This window comes from Alosa alosa, chromosome 20 (assembly GCF_017589495.1).
Source record: "Alosa alosa isolate M-15738 ecotype Scorff River chromosome 20, AALO_Geno_1.1, whole genome shotgun sequence".
Taxonomy (NCBI): Eukaryota; Metazoa; Chordata; class Actinopteri; order Clupeiformes; family Clupeidae; genus Alosa; species Alosa alosa.
This window is the reverse complement of record NC_063208.1, coordinates 14,596,379-14,613,878: the sequence shown is the minus strand read 5'-3', so window position 1 is coordinate 14,613,878 and position 17,500 is coordinate 14,596,379. Positions and strand designations below refer to the sequence as shown.

General features: G+C 44.8%; 1 protein-coding gene across 3 annotated transcripts in view; it reads left to right on the top strand.

Moving 5' to 3' along the window:
• The window catches only part of vps50 (VPS50 EARP/GARPII complex subunit), a 137,970-nt gene that overhangs the window by 69,225 nt on the left and 51,245 nt on the right, over window positions 1–17,500 (top strand). For all 3 annotated transcript variants that reach the window (XM_048229255.1, XM_048229256.1, XM_048229254.1), the window contains exons 14-21: window positions 1,351–1,442; window positions 1,968–2,062; window positions 2,749–2,847; window positions 5,704–5,794; window positions 8,536–8,706; window positions 12,743–12,861; window positions 14,498–14,604; window positions 16,269–16,390. In XM_048229255.1, the coding sequence (XP_048085212.1) occupies window positions 1,351–1,442; window positions 1,968–2,062; window positions 2,749–2,847; window positions 5,704–5,794; window positions 8,536–8,706; window positions 12,743–12,861; window positions 14,498–14,604; window positions 16,269–16,390 (896 nt within the window). The remainder of the gene's footprint in view (window positions 1–1,350; window positions 1,443–1,967; window positions 2,063–2,748; window positions 2,848–5,703; window positions 5,795–8,535; window positions 8,707–12,742; window positions 12,862–14,497; window positions 14,605–16,268; window positions 16,391–17,500) is intronic.

Genomic DNA, 17,500 nt, shown 5'->3' with positions numbered 1-17,500 from the left:
GCCTTATTGCCAAATGGTGTTCTAGTGTTGGTGTAGAACACGGTGTGGTTTGCCCTGCCTTATTGCCAAATGGTGTTCTAGTGTTGGTGTAGAACACTGTGTGGTTTGCCCTGCCTTATTGCCAAATGGTGTTCTAGTGTTGGTGTAGAACATGGTTTTCCCTTTCTTTGATTTTTGTTTTGTTCATTTTCCAGTGCTTTTCTTTCTTTTTCGACATTGAAGACTGAATTGGTTTTACTCTGCTGTGTGTGTGTGTGTGTGTGTGTGTGTGTGTGTGTGTGTGTGTCACGACTCTGCTGCTCTCTCCCCTCCCCGCTCCCACAACCCCATCTGTTCTGCTCGCATCTCTGTTTTGCAAAAGCGTGCGGCGCTCCGAGGTTAAGTACAACCAGCTCAAGCATCCTCCCACCCCGTCTCTCCCATTTATCCTCTCTCCTTCCACTGCCACTGCTAGCGCTTTCATTCATTTTGCATGGCCAAGCCTGACGGGAAAATTCGATGGGCATGCTCTAGGCACTTTCTGTCGCACATTTGCGGTCACAACAAAACGCTCTGCGCCAATCGTACGAAATCCCAAGGTCTTGCTCGCTGAACCTGACCCCCCACGTGAACCCCACTTGATCTCGTGTGTGTGTATCTAAACGTGTATTTTACATCTCTGTTGTTTTGGTTTTTTTTATTCCCAACGTTTAGCGCACGCTTCGATTTTGACACCAGTGAGATTATAACAGGGGTTGCTGGGTGGACGGCCCTAACGTCCTTGGCATATGGCGCTGCTCGCGTCATCAGCTGACACTCTGTCCGCCGAGTGCCATGATGGACAGCCGCTCCACAGATGTCAACCTCAAACAGCATATTAGGCTGATTGCCTCCAGGGAAAATGGTTCTAGAGGGTGACTGGGAGAGAGGGGAGAAAGGAAGGGTGTCACTGTAGCCATCCAACACATCCCACATTCACTGTCTGGGTCACCACATTTATTTATTTATTTATTGACATTTATCCCAGTGTCCTCTGGCAGAGCTGACTTATATGGACTTGGCTCTGATGCCAAAGAGGACATGGCTGAGTCTAATGTGGCGGCAGGAGCACATGACTTATTAAACTTGAAAGCTCATCCCAAGAGCCCTATGATGAGATGCATGTGCTCGGAGAGCAGGAGACCCAAGGCCACCCTGGGTCTCGCTGCTCTCTCACCAACACTTTGAGAGGCCAGCCCGAGCTGTGGGGCAGAATTAACAAGCTCTGATAGGACTGCAGGAGAGTAAGAGGGTGGTTTGATATGAGGGACGTTTGTGCTGCTGTGTGTTTTTGTTTTGGAGGGGGGTGCACTGACATGTGTCTTCCTGCAGAGGGCAGCAGCGAGGACGGATCCGACGAGGCAGTGGTGGGCCGCACCTACGTGAAGAAGAAGCTGGAGCACGGCCTCAGCCGCATCTGGCAGGTGGGCTCCCCCACTCTCTCACAGCCTGGGGTCTGGGGTCTCCCTATCTGTCTCTCTGTTCTATGAGTTTTATCTGTCTTTCCGTTTTATCTATCTTTCCGTTTTGTCTGTTTCTTCAGTTTTTTTCCCTCTACTGTCCTATTTTGACTCCTCTGTTCTTTTTTCGCTCTCTCACCTCTGATTCCGTTTGCCTGTCTGTTTATCACTTTTCATTATCCCCTGTCTCTCACATCACCCATATTTATGTGTCTCTTTGCCATTTGACACCTTGTCCTTATTTCTCCACACTCTCTGTATTTCTTGTCAGCTGACTTGCTTGACGTTCCTTGTTGCTCTTTTGTCCGTCTTTGGATTCTGCTTTGCTTCATCCTTCCACTTCTAATCTCTCTCTCTCTCTCTCTCTCTCTCTCTCTCTCTCTCTCTCTCTCTTCCTCCTCCCTCCTTTTCTCTCTCTCTCATTCCCATCACCAACTCCCAAACCCCCCTTCCCTGATGATGTGTGTCCGGCCTCTCGTCTCCCCACAGGACGTCCAGCTGAAAGTGAAAGCTTACTTGCTGGGGACGGACATGTCCAACTTCAAGTACGACGACTTCATCGTGGTCCTGGATGTCATCAGCAGGTACGGTGCGGACGCCGCGTCCTCATTAGTGCTAATTGCCCCAGCAGGAGTAGGACAGGCTGTGACAGCACAACCGGCCCCTCCCAACTACCCCCATCCCCTTCTACTCACCCCCCTCCCGTCTAACTTTTCCCCTAGTTGGTGCTCCAAACTCCCATCCTGTGGGGGGATGGGATGCTGAAACAAAAGAACAGCATCAATGAGCTTGCTTGTTCGGTGGGCAACTAAACCGTCACACATCAGTCCGCGAGTTACAAGCTTTTTAATTACTCAGGGCTGTTAGGGCCGCGGCCCTCGTTGGGAAGTTCCTGCCCTCACGTTAACGGGTCACTGGGGATGCAGGAGCCCTGCCATATCCGGTCTGACATAACCTGATGGAGCTAATTAATTACATTGGACTTCCCTGTTCTTTTTCTTGTCGTTTTGATCCTGTCAATTCAATTTAGTTCAATTGAAGTGAGCTTTATTAGCATGACAAATATTTGTATTGCCAAAGCAGAATATTAGAATAAAGGTTTACACTGAGAATGCTTGGAGTACAATATATGGCAAACACTTTGAGATACACTTTAGATATGTATCCAAGATTAACAAGAGATTGATCCTCTCTCTCCCTCCCTCTCCCTTGCCCTCTCCCTCCCTCTCTCTCTCTCTCTCTCTCTCTCTCTCTGCCCGTCACTACTCAGGTTGATGCAGGTGGGGGAGGAGTTCTGTGGTAGCCGCTCCGAGGTCCTCCAGGAGTCCATCAAGCGCCAGAGCGTTAACTACTTCAAAAACTACCACAGGTGAGTCCTGTCAGCGGGGAGGTCTTCTCCCTATTTCTCCTCTGTTCTTTCAGGTTATTTCTCTCTGTTTAGCTTAGTTGTCTGAATGTTCAGTCCTCGTTAATTCCTTTGTTTTATGCTCATTCTCAGCCTCGATCCCTTATTTTCAGTCTTACACTCCAGGTGTGTTTCACTCAGATGCCAGCCCATGTTCTGTACTCCGATGTTCTCTCTCTCTTTCTCTCTTTTTTATTCTCCTTCGTGTCTTTCCCCTCTTCCTTCGTACCCTATGTTCCCCACTCTTACTCCTCTCCTTAGTTAATATACCATACGTGCTCAAGGTTTCTAATGCCTGCCTTAGGTCTAAGTGAAAGAGATTACTGTGATTGACTGAGTTTAGGGTGAGTATTATTGCACTGGCCTCAGTATATGAAAGGGAAAGCCTAAAAGAAAGGGAATCCCTTTGAATTATATTCAAGGTTTTTTTTGTTAATTTCTGGCAGAGGTGATCTTTTTCTGCTGGATTTCCCTGAGCACAGTAATTGTAATCCCCCCCCCGTCCCTCTGGGTCGATACCTTTGACCAAACGGCGCCCACACCTAATTCTCTCTCAGGTCCTCCCCGAGTCATGATAAAACGCGTCCACACCCAGTCTTCTCTCAGGTCCCGAGTCACGCAGCTGTGCTTGTGGGCATGTGGATTAATCCTCCTCATCGGTCAAGTGTGCCATGCCACTGCCCATGCTGCCCGAGGAAGCGAACCGCATGGCTTGCGGGCCCCTCTCCCCAAGACTAGTTGTATGTTAATGATGACAGGTTGCCAACATTGAGTCTTTGTGCACTGTGTCTGTTTTGGTACAGGGATGTGTGATGCGAATGAGATTGCTAGGACATTGACTCCAGCAATCATGTGTAAACACACACAGACACGTGCACACACAGACACAAAGCGTGCCGTGCAAATGTGCTTATTTAAATGCAAAGCGGAGAGATTTTAAAAAGCCATCAGCAGCACCTGCCGGATGCCAGCAATGAGTAATGACCTCCGGATGTTTCTCTTCCACGCACACATGTGCACACTTGAGCACACACACACAAACACACACACACACACATACACACAGAGGAAACAATAACGGAGGAATCACTTCCTGAGATTTGAACATGCATACATTAATGCATTTTTACTCACTTCATAGTGTACTCAAGCTCTCCGAGGACTTGCTTTCTGTCACACACACAAACAAACAAACATACACACACACACACACACACACACCCACACACACACACACACACACACAGAGGAAGAGAGAGATATTGCTAATCAGCGAGCGATGGCAGTCCATCCATCTCTGACAGGCGCGCAGAAACAGACAGGCAAACTCAGTTACAGGCTTCATGGCCAGCACTTCCTCAGTAAGCACAGGGTGGCAAGCATCCAAACACCAATGTGCGTCCCGCCCACAGTCAATGAACCCTCCCTCTTCCAAACATTCCACACACACCCACACACACACACACACACACACACACACACACACACACACACACACACACACACATCACTCATACCCTCAAAACGCTCTCCGGTTCTTGCACTTTTCTCTTTGGGCATAATTTTCCAATTATTCCCAGGATTGGCAGTGAGCGTTCAGCCTGGGTGTATTGCGTAAACTGATTACCCATCATGCACTTGAGCGCGGGGACCGCCTCAGCCAACACACTAGCCCACATTAGCGCACCGGGCCATTAGAATATATATTGTGCCCCACGGCTTTAGCACGCTAATAAAGAATGACTCCTGCCTCTCTCTTTCTTCCAAGACCAGTTGTAATCATCAATATGAATGATGCATGGTGGGAGATGTTTGTAGTGATGTATGCAGATTTGGAAGGGGGTTGTTTTGGGGTTGGGGCGGTGTGGAATGGGATGGTGACACTGGCGATGGGTCCACATCAAGGTTCAGGGAAATGTTGCTGCTGGAGAATTGTACTCAGTTGGATGCTGCCAAAAAAGAGAAGCTCAATTTCAGCGTGTTTTTTTTTTTTTTGGTGGGTGGTTGCTTGATGCCCATCTGCAGTTGAGGACTCGAGTGTGGTGAGATCATTGTGTTGTTCTGGGTCCAGAGGATTATTCACACTGGCATTCAATAGGAGACACTCATCATTGACCCCTCAGTCTGGCGGCCATGGACACTTATATAGACCCTTTCAACAATAAAAACAAAAACAATGCTTGAACGTTCCATTTGGGCCCCAATCGTTTTCCTCTACATTAAGATAACATATGGAATGTTAAAAAGGAAGCCTTGTGGGGCCAACTATGATGCTGATAATGGAACTCTCTTGAAAGGGTCCATAGGATCCACAGAATAAGTGGAGCTCCCACGCTAAGCTGTCTCTCATTCAGTGACCTTTTCTGTTTCTGTCTCTGGGTCTCTATTTCTCTATTATTCTGCCCTGGCTCTCTTACATTCTCTCTCTTTCTCTCTCTCTCTCTCTCTCTCACTCTCTCTCACTCTCTCTCACACACACACACACACACACACACACACACACACACACACACACACTTTACCACCCGCCTCTACTGACTCTCTCTCAATTTCTTGATCACACTCCCTCTGACCTTTCCCAGCTGTATTTGTGTTTAATATCCGTCCGCCTCCCAAAGGGACTGAGTTCAAAAAGGAACTCCAAAGGGCTTTTAATTGACAAATCCTAACCTCTTGTCATCTCTTATCATCTCCTTCCTCTCTCACTCCCCCCACCCCTCTCTCTCCCTCCCCTCCATCCCTTTCTCTCTATCTTTCTCTCCATCCCTTTCTCTCTATCTTTCTCTCCATCTCTGTCATTACGTGTGCTGTTTGTCACAGGACTCGCCTGGAGGAGCTGCGGATGTTCCTGGAGAATGAGACATGGGAGCTGTGCCCTGTGAAATCCAACTTCAGCATCGCCCAGCTCCACGTAAGCAGACAGGCGTGTGTGTGCGTGCGTGTCGCGTGTCGTGTCTTGGCGTGCGATGCGTCGCGTCGCGTCGTCGTCGTCTGTCTGTCTGGGGATGAAATGAAGACCCAACTGGGCTTCATTCCTTTCTAATCAGATCTGATAGGTATTTCTGTATTTCTGTCAGTGGCTGAGTCATTCTATTTACATATGTAGATGAGGCACGACACTCCATCACCAGCCTCTCAGGCTGAACCGACTCTTGTCTTGTCACAGTGACCCAGCAGCATCTGCTTTCTGCTTTTGGCCTATGCTGTCCTGGATCCCTCTTGATAAAATCATATTTTTTGTCATTTTCATTTCTGGCAGAGGTGCTCTCTGCAGCATTGATCTGAGCACAGGACTTGTTCTGATCAAAGTGAAAGTTTCTTTGCAACACTGGTTGGTAAAGTTGAGCTGAGGTTGTGGATGCACTGGGAAACCTCTGTGTACAACTGAGAGAATTCAAGACAGACTTTGAGTGATAAATGAGTACACATAATCTGTCATACCAAAATATAACAGGCAACATCGTGCTTAAATTAGCATTGTGCTTAAAACACAGCACTTCTATCAACAGCAAGCCCTAACAAAGTGTGTTCTTAACTGAAGGTGAAATAAGTGCTGGCAGTCTCTTTGGATGAATGTGTCTGAAGCTGGCCATGTTTGTGATTGATTATTTTCCTAACAAAAATAACACTGTCTGGTTGCGTAACAATTTGGCTAATCCTACATGCTCTTAGCAATATTCACCCACTGCTGTAAAAGATGGAGTGTATGCACCAGAATATTCCACTTATTGTTTTGGCAGACTTTCATCTGGATTACAAGACCAGTTTTTTTCCTCCAGCATCTCGGTAGATGGTGAAGTCCTGCCAGAACAAGCGCCTCAATAGCTGTTGTTAATTTATTAAATGAGGCTTTTCAGTTCTGCCCGCGTTAATGATACTGGGTTAAAATGATGCAGGCAGCAGGGTGAAAGTCCCCTTTTGGAAATGTAACAGATGCTTCATGGCTCTCTTTGGCAATTTGGAGAGAAGCATGGACATAGGTGCTCTGCAATTCAACCGTGATATCCACAAGATATATTTTCTCACAATAGCTTCATCTGTATAAAAAAAAAAAACCACAGCATTTATGGCTGGGGATAAGCTTTTCCAGTCGTGTAGAATTTTCAAAGAGGCTTTCTCTTGTGTTGCACGACTTTGAAAGGGGGCTGCTTGGGTTTTTTCTGAGGGTATATATCTTAGGAAACACATGCCGGGGCACCCCGCAGTGTAAACGCATTCACTGGAGAATTCCCCATGAATGGAATCGACGGCATCTCACTCTCTGTCTCTCTCTTTCGATTATTTCATGCAAAAGAGATTGGATTCTGCTGCCACCATCAATCCCCAATCCCCACATTCAGTGCTGTATCTTCTGCAAACGATCAAGCAATCTCCCCTTTTTGTTTTTCTGCTCTCTAAAAAAGAAAAAAAGAAATGGTGGCAGGCTTTGCTTTTAAAGCAGAGAGGCTCTGTGGAGAAGACTGGGGCCCGTCCAGTGGAAATCCCTAATGAGGGACATTAGCATATAAGCGTCCCTGAAGCTCATGATGGATGCAGCGTGTCAATCCAAGGAGGCTGAACTCTTTCCTTTTGGCATTTATTTATTTTTTATTTATTTTCCTATTTAAGAGGGTTGGGGGAGCACTGTTCAAATCCTGTTTTTAATTGTCCTGAATTCATAATGAGAGTTATTTCAGTTCATGGGCTATTTTTTGACCAAGATGCTGTGCTAAAATGTGGCGGTAGGGGCCGGTAATTATGTGGTGATGGAAATGTGGCCCTGTCACTCAAAGCCAAGAAGGGACTGCACACAGAGAGAAAGAGAGGGAGAAGGAAGGGCGGCTCCTGGCTTTTTATTTATTAGGGCAATCCATCTCGGCTTGTAGTATCTCTAGCGAAAAATGTAACAATGTCATCATAATTACATTTCCGACGTGCTCTCATTGACTTTTAAGGGTTTTTTTTTTTGGCGGTTCAGCCTTATCAACCAGCCAAAGCGAGAGATGGGTTTTACCAGTGTGCTGCAGACCACACTGCCCTTTCTTAAGCCCCTGCTTTTTTCCCCTTTTCCCTTTTTCCTTGTCAAAAGCACCACCTTATCTCCTGTCCAATCTTAATGAAGGGGAAGTGGCTCTCTTCAGTCTGAAATGATAGACTCACACGGAGCCGTTCTCTGCTTCACTACCCCTCCTGCTATTTTAAAGTTCTATGCCCCCTGACGATGCAAATATACGGTTAATCCACTGCCCCTCCCACACACACACACAAAAAGGCTTAGGGTGTGGTCTGAAAGCAGGGATATCCACCAGATATTGATTTGTTCTGGTGTTCAATCAAACATGCTGTGTTTTTTGATAGCAGTGAAGACATTTGTAATATTGATTATAGCAAAGTCAATCATTTATGACCCCGCCATAAATACAATGTAATAAATAGTTTATGACACCGCCATGTTAGTTAGGTTATTTATTTGTTTCTTTAGTTCAGCTGTTATAGAACAGTGCTAAGGACCCCAAGGTTGTACGTTTACTTCCCAAAGGGCACTCGTATTGATATAACTGTAGAAACTGTAATAAATGTCTACAGTAAGATAACATCATCTTCTGAACAATTTCATATAGATCTACATCCATTTTGAAATGGAAATGTAATGCATCTGTGTGTCCCCTACAGGAGTTCAAGTTCATGGGCCAGTGTCGGTCCCCGTCAGTGTCGCCCAGTCGCCAGGCTTCGTCCATTACAAGCCCCACGGAGGTGTCGCTGTTCCTCCAGGGAGGCAACCCCTTCGAGATGCAGATCGACAGCAAAGAGGAGGAGACCGAAGACGTGCTGGCCTCCAACGGGGTAAGAGCTCAGAGCTTCGAGAAGATCCGAGCAAGGTCTTTGGCAAAATGTCACATCCTCACCTGGGACCTCAGGTTTCATGCCTGTGGTTATGAACATCGATGAGCTACAGGTGTATTTTGAAGGCCATGCTCACAAATGTCGTTGTTGTTTTTGTTGTTGACTGATGGATCAAGTTAGTTAAAAAATGTCACAAAATCTTCAGGTTCTTGATTTCAACCAGTGCCTCCATGACTTACCCTTGGGACTGACTGTAGATGGTTAATTTTATCATTCATTGATTAATGCATTGCAAATGCAAATATTACTGGATTCCACAGGTTGTTCTTTTCCATTGACTGGCACATTTATTTGTTTTGTATCATTTGTCATTTAAACTCAATTAAACTCCACACCAGACACTCCCAACCAGCCATTCAGTGGGTCACTACGCACCACATATCACCGCCAGCATCACAGTTAATTATTACTGCCAGAAAATTAAGCCAGTGTTGATTAGTTTGCGTACGCTAAATAGTTTATAGTCCTCTCTCCCGAGTCTCGGCGATGTCAGAGAGGATTTGTGGAGGGCGCCGTGGCGACGGAATGAGTAACGGCTGTGCCTGTGGTCAGAATCTTGATGTGACATTTCGCATGAGCTACTGCACCATGGAGAGTAAACTGTGCAGCGCAGCGCAGCACAACCCCATGGGGATATGGGTGCTCCAACATGGAGACATTTGAGAGGGAAGATGGAGCATCCTCACACACACACACACACCACCAGTGTTGGGAAGGATACTTTAAAAAGCGTATTGCGTTATAGAATACAGAATACATGCCCAAAAATGTCATTTGTAATGTATTCCGTTACATTACTCAAATCTGAGTAACGTATTCTGAATACTTGGAGTACTTCCACATTTAATTGCATTTTATAAGTGTAGGAATGCGGCCATCAAATCCTGCTTATTAAACAGGCCTATTCTGGTGTGTTCTGTTCCAACTGGCTGTGTTAGGCCCACATAGGAGAGTGTAAAGTCAACTAAGCTACCTGATACAACTATAAAATAACAAGGTGACCAGTAAAACCACAGCAGGCGACTACCCCAGGCGAAAAAAAAAAAAAAAAAACGTTTCTTTAGGTTGAAGCAGGGGCGTAGCCAGAAATTATAATTAAGGTGTGCCTGTGAGATTTTAGGTGACATCAACCCAGTAAAAGTGAGGGGTGCATATGACAGGTGGGACACATGACCTGGAAACATAAACACTATACTGTATAGCCTATCAGTGCTCTCAAAATGAACATGATCATGGCGTAATAACAATCCAAAACCGCACGTTAAAATATGTTACTCGCATAATAATAATAAGAATAATTCACTTTCAGAATCAGAATGCAGTGCCTATTTTAGAGAGTTTTATTGTACTGTATTTTATTGGGTTTTATTGTATTGTAGGTGTAAATCAACACGTGAACTAGGCTTTGTTTATTGATTAGCAAACTGTTTTATCGATTGGCTTAAGTAAGCTATTAATACTCCCCCACACACACACACACACAAACCCCACCCACACACACCCTTTTGTGTCTAGGCTATATATCTTTGTGTTTATTGTTTCACTATGTTCATGTTGTGTAGGAAAATCAGTCATAAGTTATTTATAATCTGGTAAAGCTATATTTCTTTGATTCATTATCTGCTCCTCTTTTATGTCTTATCCCGTTGAACAGTGCTGCTTATCGAAAGAGGGTGCTCAATATGTATAATCTCCCAGTCAGTCAGCCTCTTCATAGCTGGGGCTAACATTCCTACAGATAGTGTGTGCATCTGGGTGTTCAACTCCCTCTTTGATGGAACTGTGTGACAGAGACCCTCACTGGTCTTCGAGCTGTTCAGTTCAACCCTGATGGACGTAATCTGTACTACTACTCTGTTTGCACCACCACATGAAAGACCCACCACATTAAGGCGGGGGATCACATTGGCCAGCGGCCAGTGTAACGCAACGCTCAGACCATAATAAGTTCTACCTCGTTCCTAAGCAACACAAACAGTTTGCCTAAACTGACCATTGAGTACGCTCGAGTTACGCTTTGAAAGTTGAACCAAGTTCAACGCTCAGCTTGTTCAACGCTAGCACTGCCACCGTTCCACTGCCGAACCATAGAGAACAATAGGAAACCTGCCGCTTGCCGCTGGTCAGTCTGATCCCCACCTAAGTGTGCTCCCAAACCACTTAGCAAGGCATGTGTGCAGGACCTTAAAATTGACCTGACAGACATGTTCAGCCCAAATTGGCAGCATTTGTTATAAAAAGTAATATCAGTGAAACTGACATAAGGAAAAGCAACACTGAATTAAGTAGACCTACATAATACAACATGCATACATTGTATGGAAAAGATAGCATAAATAAATAATGAAATTCAACTCCACACACATAATAAATGGAGGAAAGAGGAAAGAATGTTATATTCTAACTATATGTTCCAGGGTCTCCAAAACATACAGTATATTTGATGGTTCTGTTAATATTCATTATGTTCATTATTTTCAGTGAAAACGACATCAATCTGGCATCAATTTTCTTTTCCCCTGAAGGGCATTCCAATATGTCCCCCTATTTCCCCCTTCATTAAGAGCGCCCTTTGGGAGTGTGGCTACAAAGCAGAGTTCACTCCGTGATGGAGTGGGGAGTGTGCAGTGGGCAGGGTTTGGTTTGGAAACGGCCCCTCTTGTCTATTAATTGGAGATTCTCTCGGTTATGTGTTTCCTCACTCTTAATCACCCATAAATGCCCCTGTGCTGAAAGGGTGTATACTAAGGGCAGGATCAGACTGGTCGCTGTTATTGTAGTGGGAGATGTCTTTTTTCGGTTGTTATTTTATCGGGAAGTATTTTATCAGTAAGTGTTTTGCACGGTGCTTAATTGCTTACTCCCTGAGCCTTGAAATGAAAGAAGTGGAACTCCCAATGTCAAATATAAAAGCGTCCAATGTCATTTGTATTTTTATTACAACATATTGCCCCTCATTTTACAAGCGGCAAACTGCCCTTGTCTGATCGCACCCCAACACTACCACTGTAGATTGTTCCTCAATGTGTTAATTTCTGCACCACTTCTAGTTGTATTCTCTGTATTACACTTCAATGGATTGAGTTATATGGTGATTCCCAACTAGCGTTGATAGTGCCTGACGCTCGATGGTGTTTTAAGCCCCCAACGTCGTCTTCCAGGCAGCGCTGCCACCGTCGACTTAAAGGCACCTAGTCCTAGTCCTAACCCTAACCCGAACCCTAACCTTAACCCATGCCTAACCCTAGCGCCTTCTAGGCAGCGCTGCCTTGACAACATTTCCCACCAAGAAACGTGCCTGACTTCACTGATGGTCTCTTTTCCACATTGCATTTGATGGTGTTTTTATGCAGTAGATAGTCATCCTCCATGGATTACACTTTTCCGTCACAGCAGTGGATTTCCTAGTGCAGAAATGAAATTAATCATGTCTGAGATCAATGCAAATCCGATTGGTTAAGGTGATGATGGATGGGTTAGTCTTAAGTCTTTTTTGGTCCTTGGATTCTCTATAGCTATAGTAAATATGGCTGTACATATGTTGTTTATTTTTGTGAACTCATCAAAATGTGAGAAAGCAATTACATCTGCATGGGTTTGCCTAAGCTCCCTTTATCCAGACCAGTTTTCAATTTAGCGATGAGAGGTGAAGTCAACTTTATTTTTTGTACAAACAATCCAGAGTTTTATACAAACAATCCAGACCATTTAATATCCAATGTTTTGTCTTCAGATGTTTTTTTTTATATTAGATGGTATGATATTATTGCTGTTTCAAATGACTCTACCATCACCTTTTTTCATTGATGCATTGTGTGATGTCAATGTCATTTGTTTGCTTATTTGTTTCCTGATAGAAGAAAGTGGATACATTCATACACATTAATACTGTCCCCTTTCATTAATTTAATGAAACACTGCATCGTTCAGCTCTGCCCTTGCTTAACATACTCGCATTTCCTGTGTTTTCCTGCAGTACGAGTCTGACGAACTGGAGAAGAATGTGTACCAGGACTACGACAGTGACAGCGATGTTGCAGAGGAGCTCAAGCAGGACTACGTGGACGAGCAAACGGGCGACGTGCCCGTCAAAAGGTGAAGCAAATCTCTCAAATTGTTGGTCGGTGTTGAAGTGGAAATACTCCAGTGGTGCCCATAAGCCTGCCAACATCTTGTGTGTTTTTGGCACGAGCAGTAATGTGCATCCTCGTTCCTCGACCGGTTCTGCGCCCACACACTTTCTCCCGTCACACTGTACTGTACATCTAGGCCACTATTCAAGGTTGTTAAGTTCACGGGGCACGAAACCGCACACTCTGAGCCAGTTGGGATCAGCATTAGCAATTTAATGAGACACCTTTCTGTTCCGATCAGTTTGCATCAGAGGCAGATGCATGGCACATATATAAAATGGCATTAGTCGCTTATCTCTGGCAAAGAAATTAATTATGCAGTCGACAAACAGGGGGCTTATGTAAGACCTTGTGGATTATATTTAGAATGGTTCTAGAAGCTTCGTCCTCAGAAAAAGGGCTTGCATAAAAGAGCTCCTTCATAAGTAAGGAATCATTAATATGTCTCCCACAGGGAAATGGCTTGAGGTAGCTCTTCTCGAAATCTGTATAAATTGTCTCAATTCTTTCTTTTTGTTGTTTAATTGACTGACTATGCTTGCATATACAGTGTGCGGTGTTCCAAAATATGCTCTAAGTTGCCTCATTACAATATAGGCAGCTGAGAAGGTTTAGCACATTTTTGTCTCATTGTATTATTTCCTTTCTTCTTTTTTAATTTTGTCTTCATATTTAAAGCCTTTAATGACAAATCGTCAAACCATGGACATGTTGCATTGTGATGTCATAATTGTTTGAGATTAACCAAATGCTCATGTGGGCTAAGCAGAAGATTTATCCATGCTACAGGCTGGTATTATGCGTTCTGGAAGACCTTATTGGGGGCGGCGCACATGTGCCATGTGTTTAAAATGCTCTTTTTTTACATGTTCCTTCTCACCATAATGACTTTAGGGCATGCCTGCTGGTGGCTGCCGTCTGCAGTGGTTTACCCCTGGCTCATCCCCTTCCTAAGTGCTTCATTTGGGGGCTGCATGATTCTTAATCACCCAGCATATAAATCAGTCACTTTTCGGAACACGAGCAAACCAATGCCGTTAAAGGGGGTCATTAAGGCATCAGACAAACTGCACTGTGGCTAGTACGTCCCTGGAGCGAATTCAAAGTTAATGAAATGTTTCCTTGTGATGTGCCGAACCGACAGGGGGATGGGGGTGGGGGGCATAGAGGTCCGCAGTGGAAGCGTAGGACTTGACGCATCACTGATTAATGAGATGAGTTTGTGAATGAAAGGGCTCTCACGCCCTTGCTCTGTGCTTAGCCAAGGGGCCACGTCTAATGACCTTAGCGGACCCTATGATGACTCCACCTGTCCTTCTGTGCTCTCCGTGTCTCCTTGGCTTTTAATTCACTTACAGCACTACAGCCCCCTCCAAACACACACACACACACACACACACACACACACACCCACCCACCCACACACACTCCCACTCCCTCCCGTTTTATGTTCCATAAGATTAATTCAAATCCAGCTTGTTGCCACTCTTTGCCTTTGTCCCCCTCAAAGCATTCTGCATGTTTCTGTGTGTGCTTGACGTTTTTATTTATGGGAGTGTAAATGCAAGCAGTTTTTCACCCCTTTTATCTCCCATTAGTGTTTCCAGGGAGACCTTGCGCAGCCGGAAGCGTTCAGACTACAACCTCAACAAGACAAACGCACCCATTCTGACCAACACCACCCTCAACGTCATACGGCTGGTCGGTAAGTAATATCGCACACACACACACACACACACACACACTGTACCCCCCCCCACCCACCACCTTAGCACCTGTGGTATCTCAGAAAAGTGGCTCGCATATCATTCATCCTTCATAAACAGAAATCTTCTCTCGATCAGTTCAAAAGAAGCTAATTAGCGTTTTAGGATGGTGTGGGTGAGCTCCTGGTCCCACCTGTGTGACCTGTGGGCCGTTGCCTTCATTAGCACCCAATGATTCCTCCGTCATTGCTCACGTCTGATGTGTAATTGAAACGTCTGATGTGACAGCCTGGTGCGCTAGGCTGTGACCCATTAGCTCTAGAACCCTAATTTCCTTCCGAATGATTATATCTCGTTTTTTCCATAATGAAGCCAATTAACATTCTGGCCTTGTTCTCCAATTTCTTGTAGCATCTACATGAGTTTCCAACTCAACCACAGACCCTTTTTCCATTGTAATATACCCATAGAGACATTCACTCTGAGATTTTTGAAGTGAGTGGACAGCATGCATGCTAAGCATTAGATAAAAGACCCAACTTACGTACTCTTTTAAAATTGCACGTTTTTTTAAGGATTTCTGCGTGCCTTTGAGCTTATTTCAAACTGATTCCGATTTCTTTTGACGTTATTATATTGCGGACATGTCAATGATGGGAGTAGACAGAGAAATAAAGTTCCCAGGCACCCTCTCACCCTCACACTAATATCACAGATATTCCGACTACCTGTCAGTTCAGCTCTTGTCTTCAGACTCCCCTTTTATTTTCTTACTCTAGTACTATCCATTGAGATTTGATTACAAAGCCGATCTTCCTTGAGGCCCATCTGAAAGCAGCAGGCAAAGAAATAAAAGCACCTGTCTCAGCATTAAAAAAAAAACAGTGAAGTGTATTGCGCTCCCTCTCATTTCTCATGATTCGATGTTAACCGCATTACTCTCGTGTGTGCTTGTACTTATTCATTATTACTTGCTTGTACAAATTCAATTGGCCTGCCCCAGGAGAGCACATGGAAATGCACTGGTCAGTGTTTAAATAATCCCCCCTCAGGGACACTGTTCCATTCTAATCGACGTGCGAAAGTTACTCGACAAACATTAAGAGTTTTTTTTTTCTGACACGAGTCTGCACTGGAAGCTATTGGTGAGATGAGCATGACAATAGCTCTAACTTGTCACTCAGGAATCCAGGCTTGTGAGGCATTTTATGGGTTCATTTTCTATAAGCACGAGCTTACAGAAGTCATTTGCTTTAAATGATTTGGTCTCTGAAGAATTAAAATACTGTGTGTATTTTTATTTGTGTACTTGTGTGTGCTCATGATGAGATCAAAGCGAGATGGTATAAATTAAAAAGTATTTGCTGTTTGTTCATCAAGTCAACCTTGAAATGGCAATGCAATTAGGTTCTTACGATCGACTGGTCTGCTACTCCCGCATGGAGAAAGTGAATCAAGTAGTGTTTTGCTGATTAGATAATTGATCTGTTTGGTCGAGGTGAAATAATGGAGCGAGGCCTGATGCGCTGTTGTTTTTTTTCTTTCTTTCTTTCTTTCCCTCCCCCCTCCCTCCCGCCCTCTCTCTCTCTCTCTCTCTCCCTCTCTCTCTCTCTCTCTCTCTCTCTCCCTCTCCCTCTCCCTCCCTCTCTCTCCCTCCCCTCAGGAAAGTATATGCAGATGATGAGCATTCTGCAGCCCATAGCCTTTGACGTGATCCACTGCGTCTCACAGCTCTTTGACTACTACCTGTACGCTGTCTACACATTCTTTGGACGGAACGACATGGTAAATCAGCAATGTGTGCCACCCCTCACCCCCTTTAAAACCCATTTTTGCTGTCACCATGCCATTGTGATGGCATTTTCCATTCCTGTGCCACTGCTGTTATTCAATGAACCATTCTCACATCTGACGGAAAGACTTTGTTTCATGGAGATTTGTGTTCTCTTCAGTGGCTTGTATGGTGCCATAATCCCTCCATGCTTGTGAAAGTATTAACGTAATGTACTTACCGCCCCCCCCCCCTTTTTTTCTAGTTAGGTTTTGCAGGGCCAAAGCTGCCAGAACATACAGATCAAGTATGAGAGTTCAATACCAAAAGCACTGAGCTCTCAAAATGATTATGCAAAATTATTATTAATACAAATAACTTGGTGGTTGTTCACAACGGCAACTGGGTATATCGATAGTGAGTTCAGCTCTGAATTCTATTGGTCACCAAATTAAAACCCCTTTTTAAACCCCTTCTTTGCCCTCTCTTCTTTGGTCACCAAATTAAAACCCCTATTTAAACCCCTTCTTTGCCCTCTCTGTTTGCCATTCGATCTGTTAAGTAGGTTTTGGCACACACTCTGAATAACGTAACTGGGTAACGTGGCATGAAATGTCCCCTCTGGCCAGGCCATACCTTAAAAGGAGCTTCCGTGTGGTGCCAGGCTGCTGGGTGACACCCTCTACCCAGAGAAGCTGCCCTGCCTATGCTAATAAAGGGATGTTATGTCCTATTAGAGATGCTCAGGCTGTCCTTAGACCTGATTGACCCACTGTAAACTTTCTTACACATGCACATAAACAGAGACATGAATGCCCCTGTTTCTAGTATGGGAATTTGACAAGATTCGTACAGTATGTCTTACCTCTTCTAAAACCGACAATCTCTCAGCAAACATGCACACATAAACACACACTGACACACACTCACACAGACAAAAAACGTCCCAGTCTAGTGTTTGACAGACTTGACGCACCATTCAGCCTCCAGCTTTTGCGCTCACATAGATAACTCTCTCCCTCCTACCTGCAGCTCTGCGAACACTGACTGACTGAAACTTCCCCATCCAGCTCAGCTAATGAATGCACACACACTCAGGTATTCAAAGGGACAAGCATCAGCGA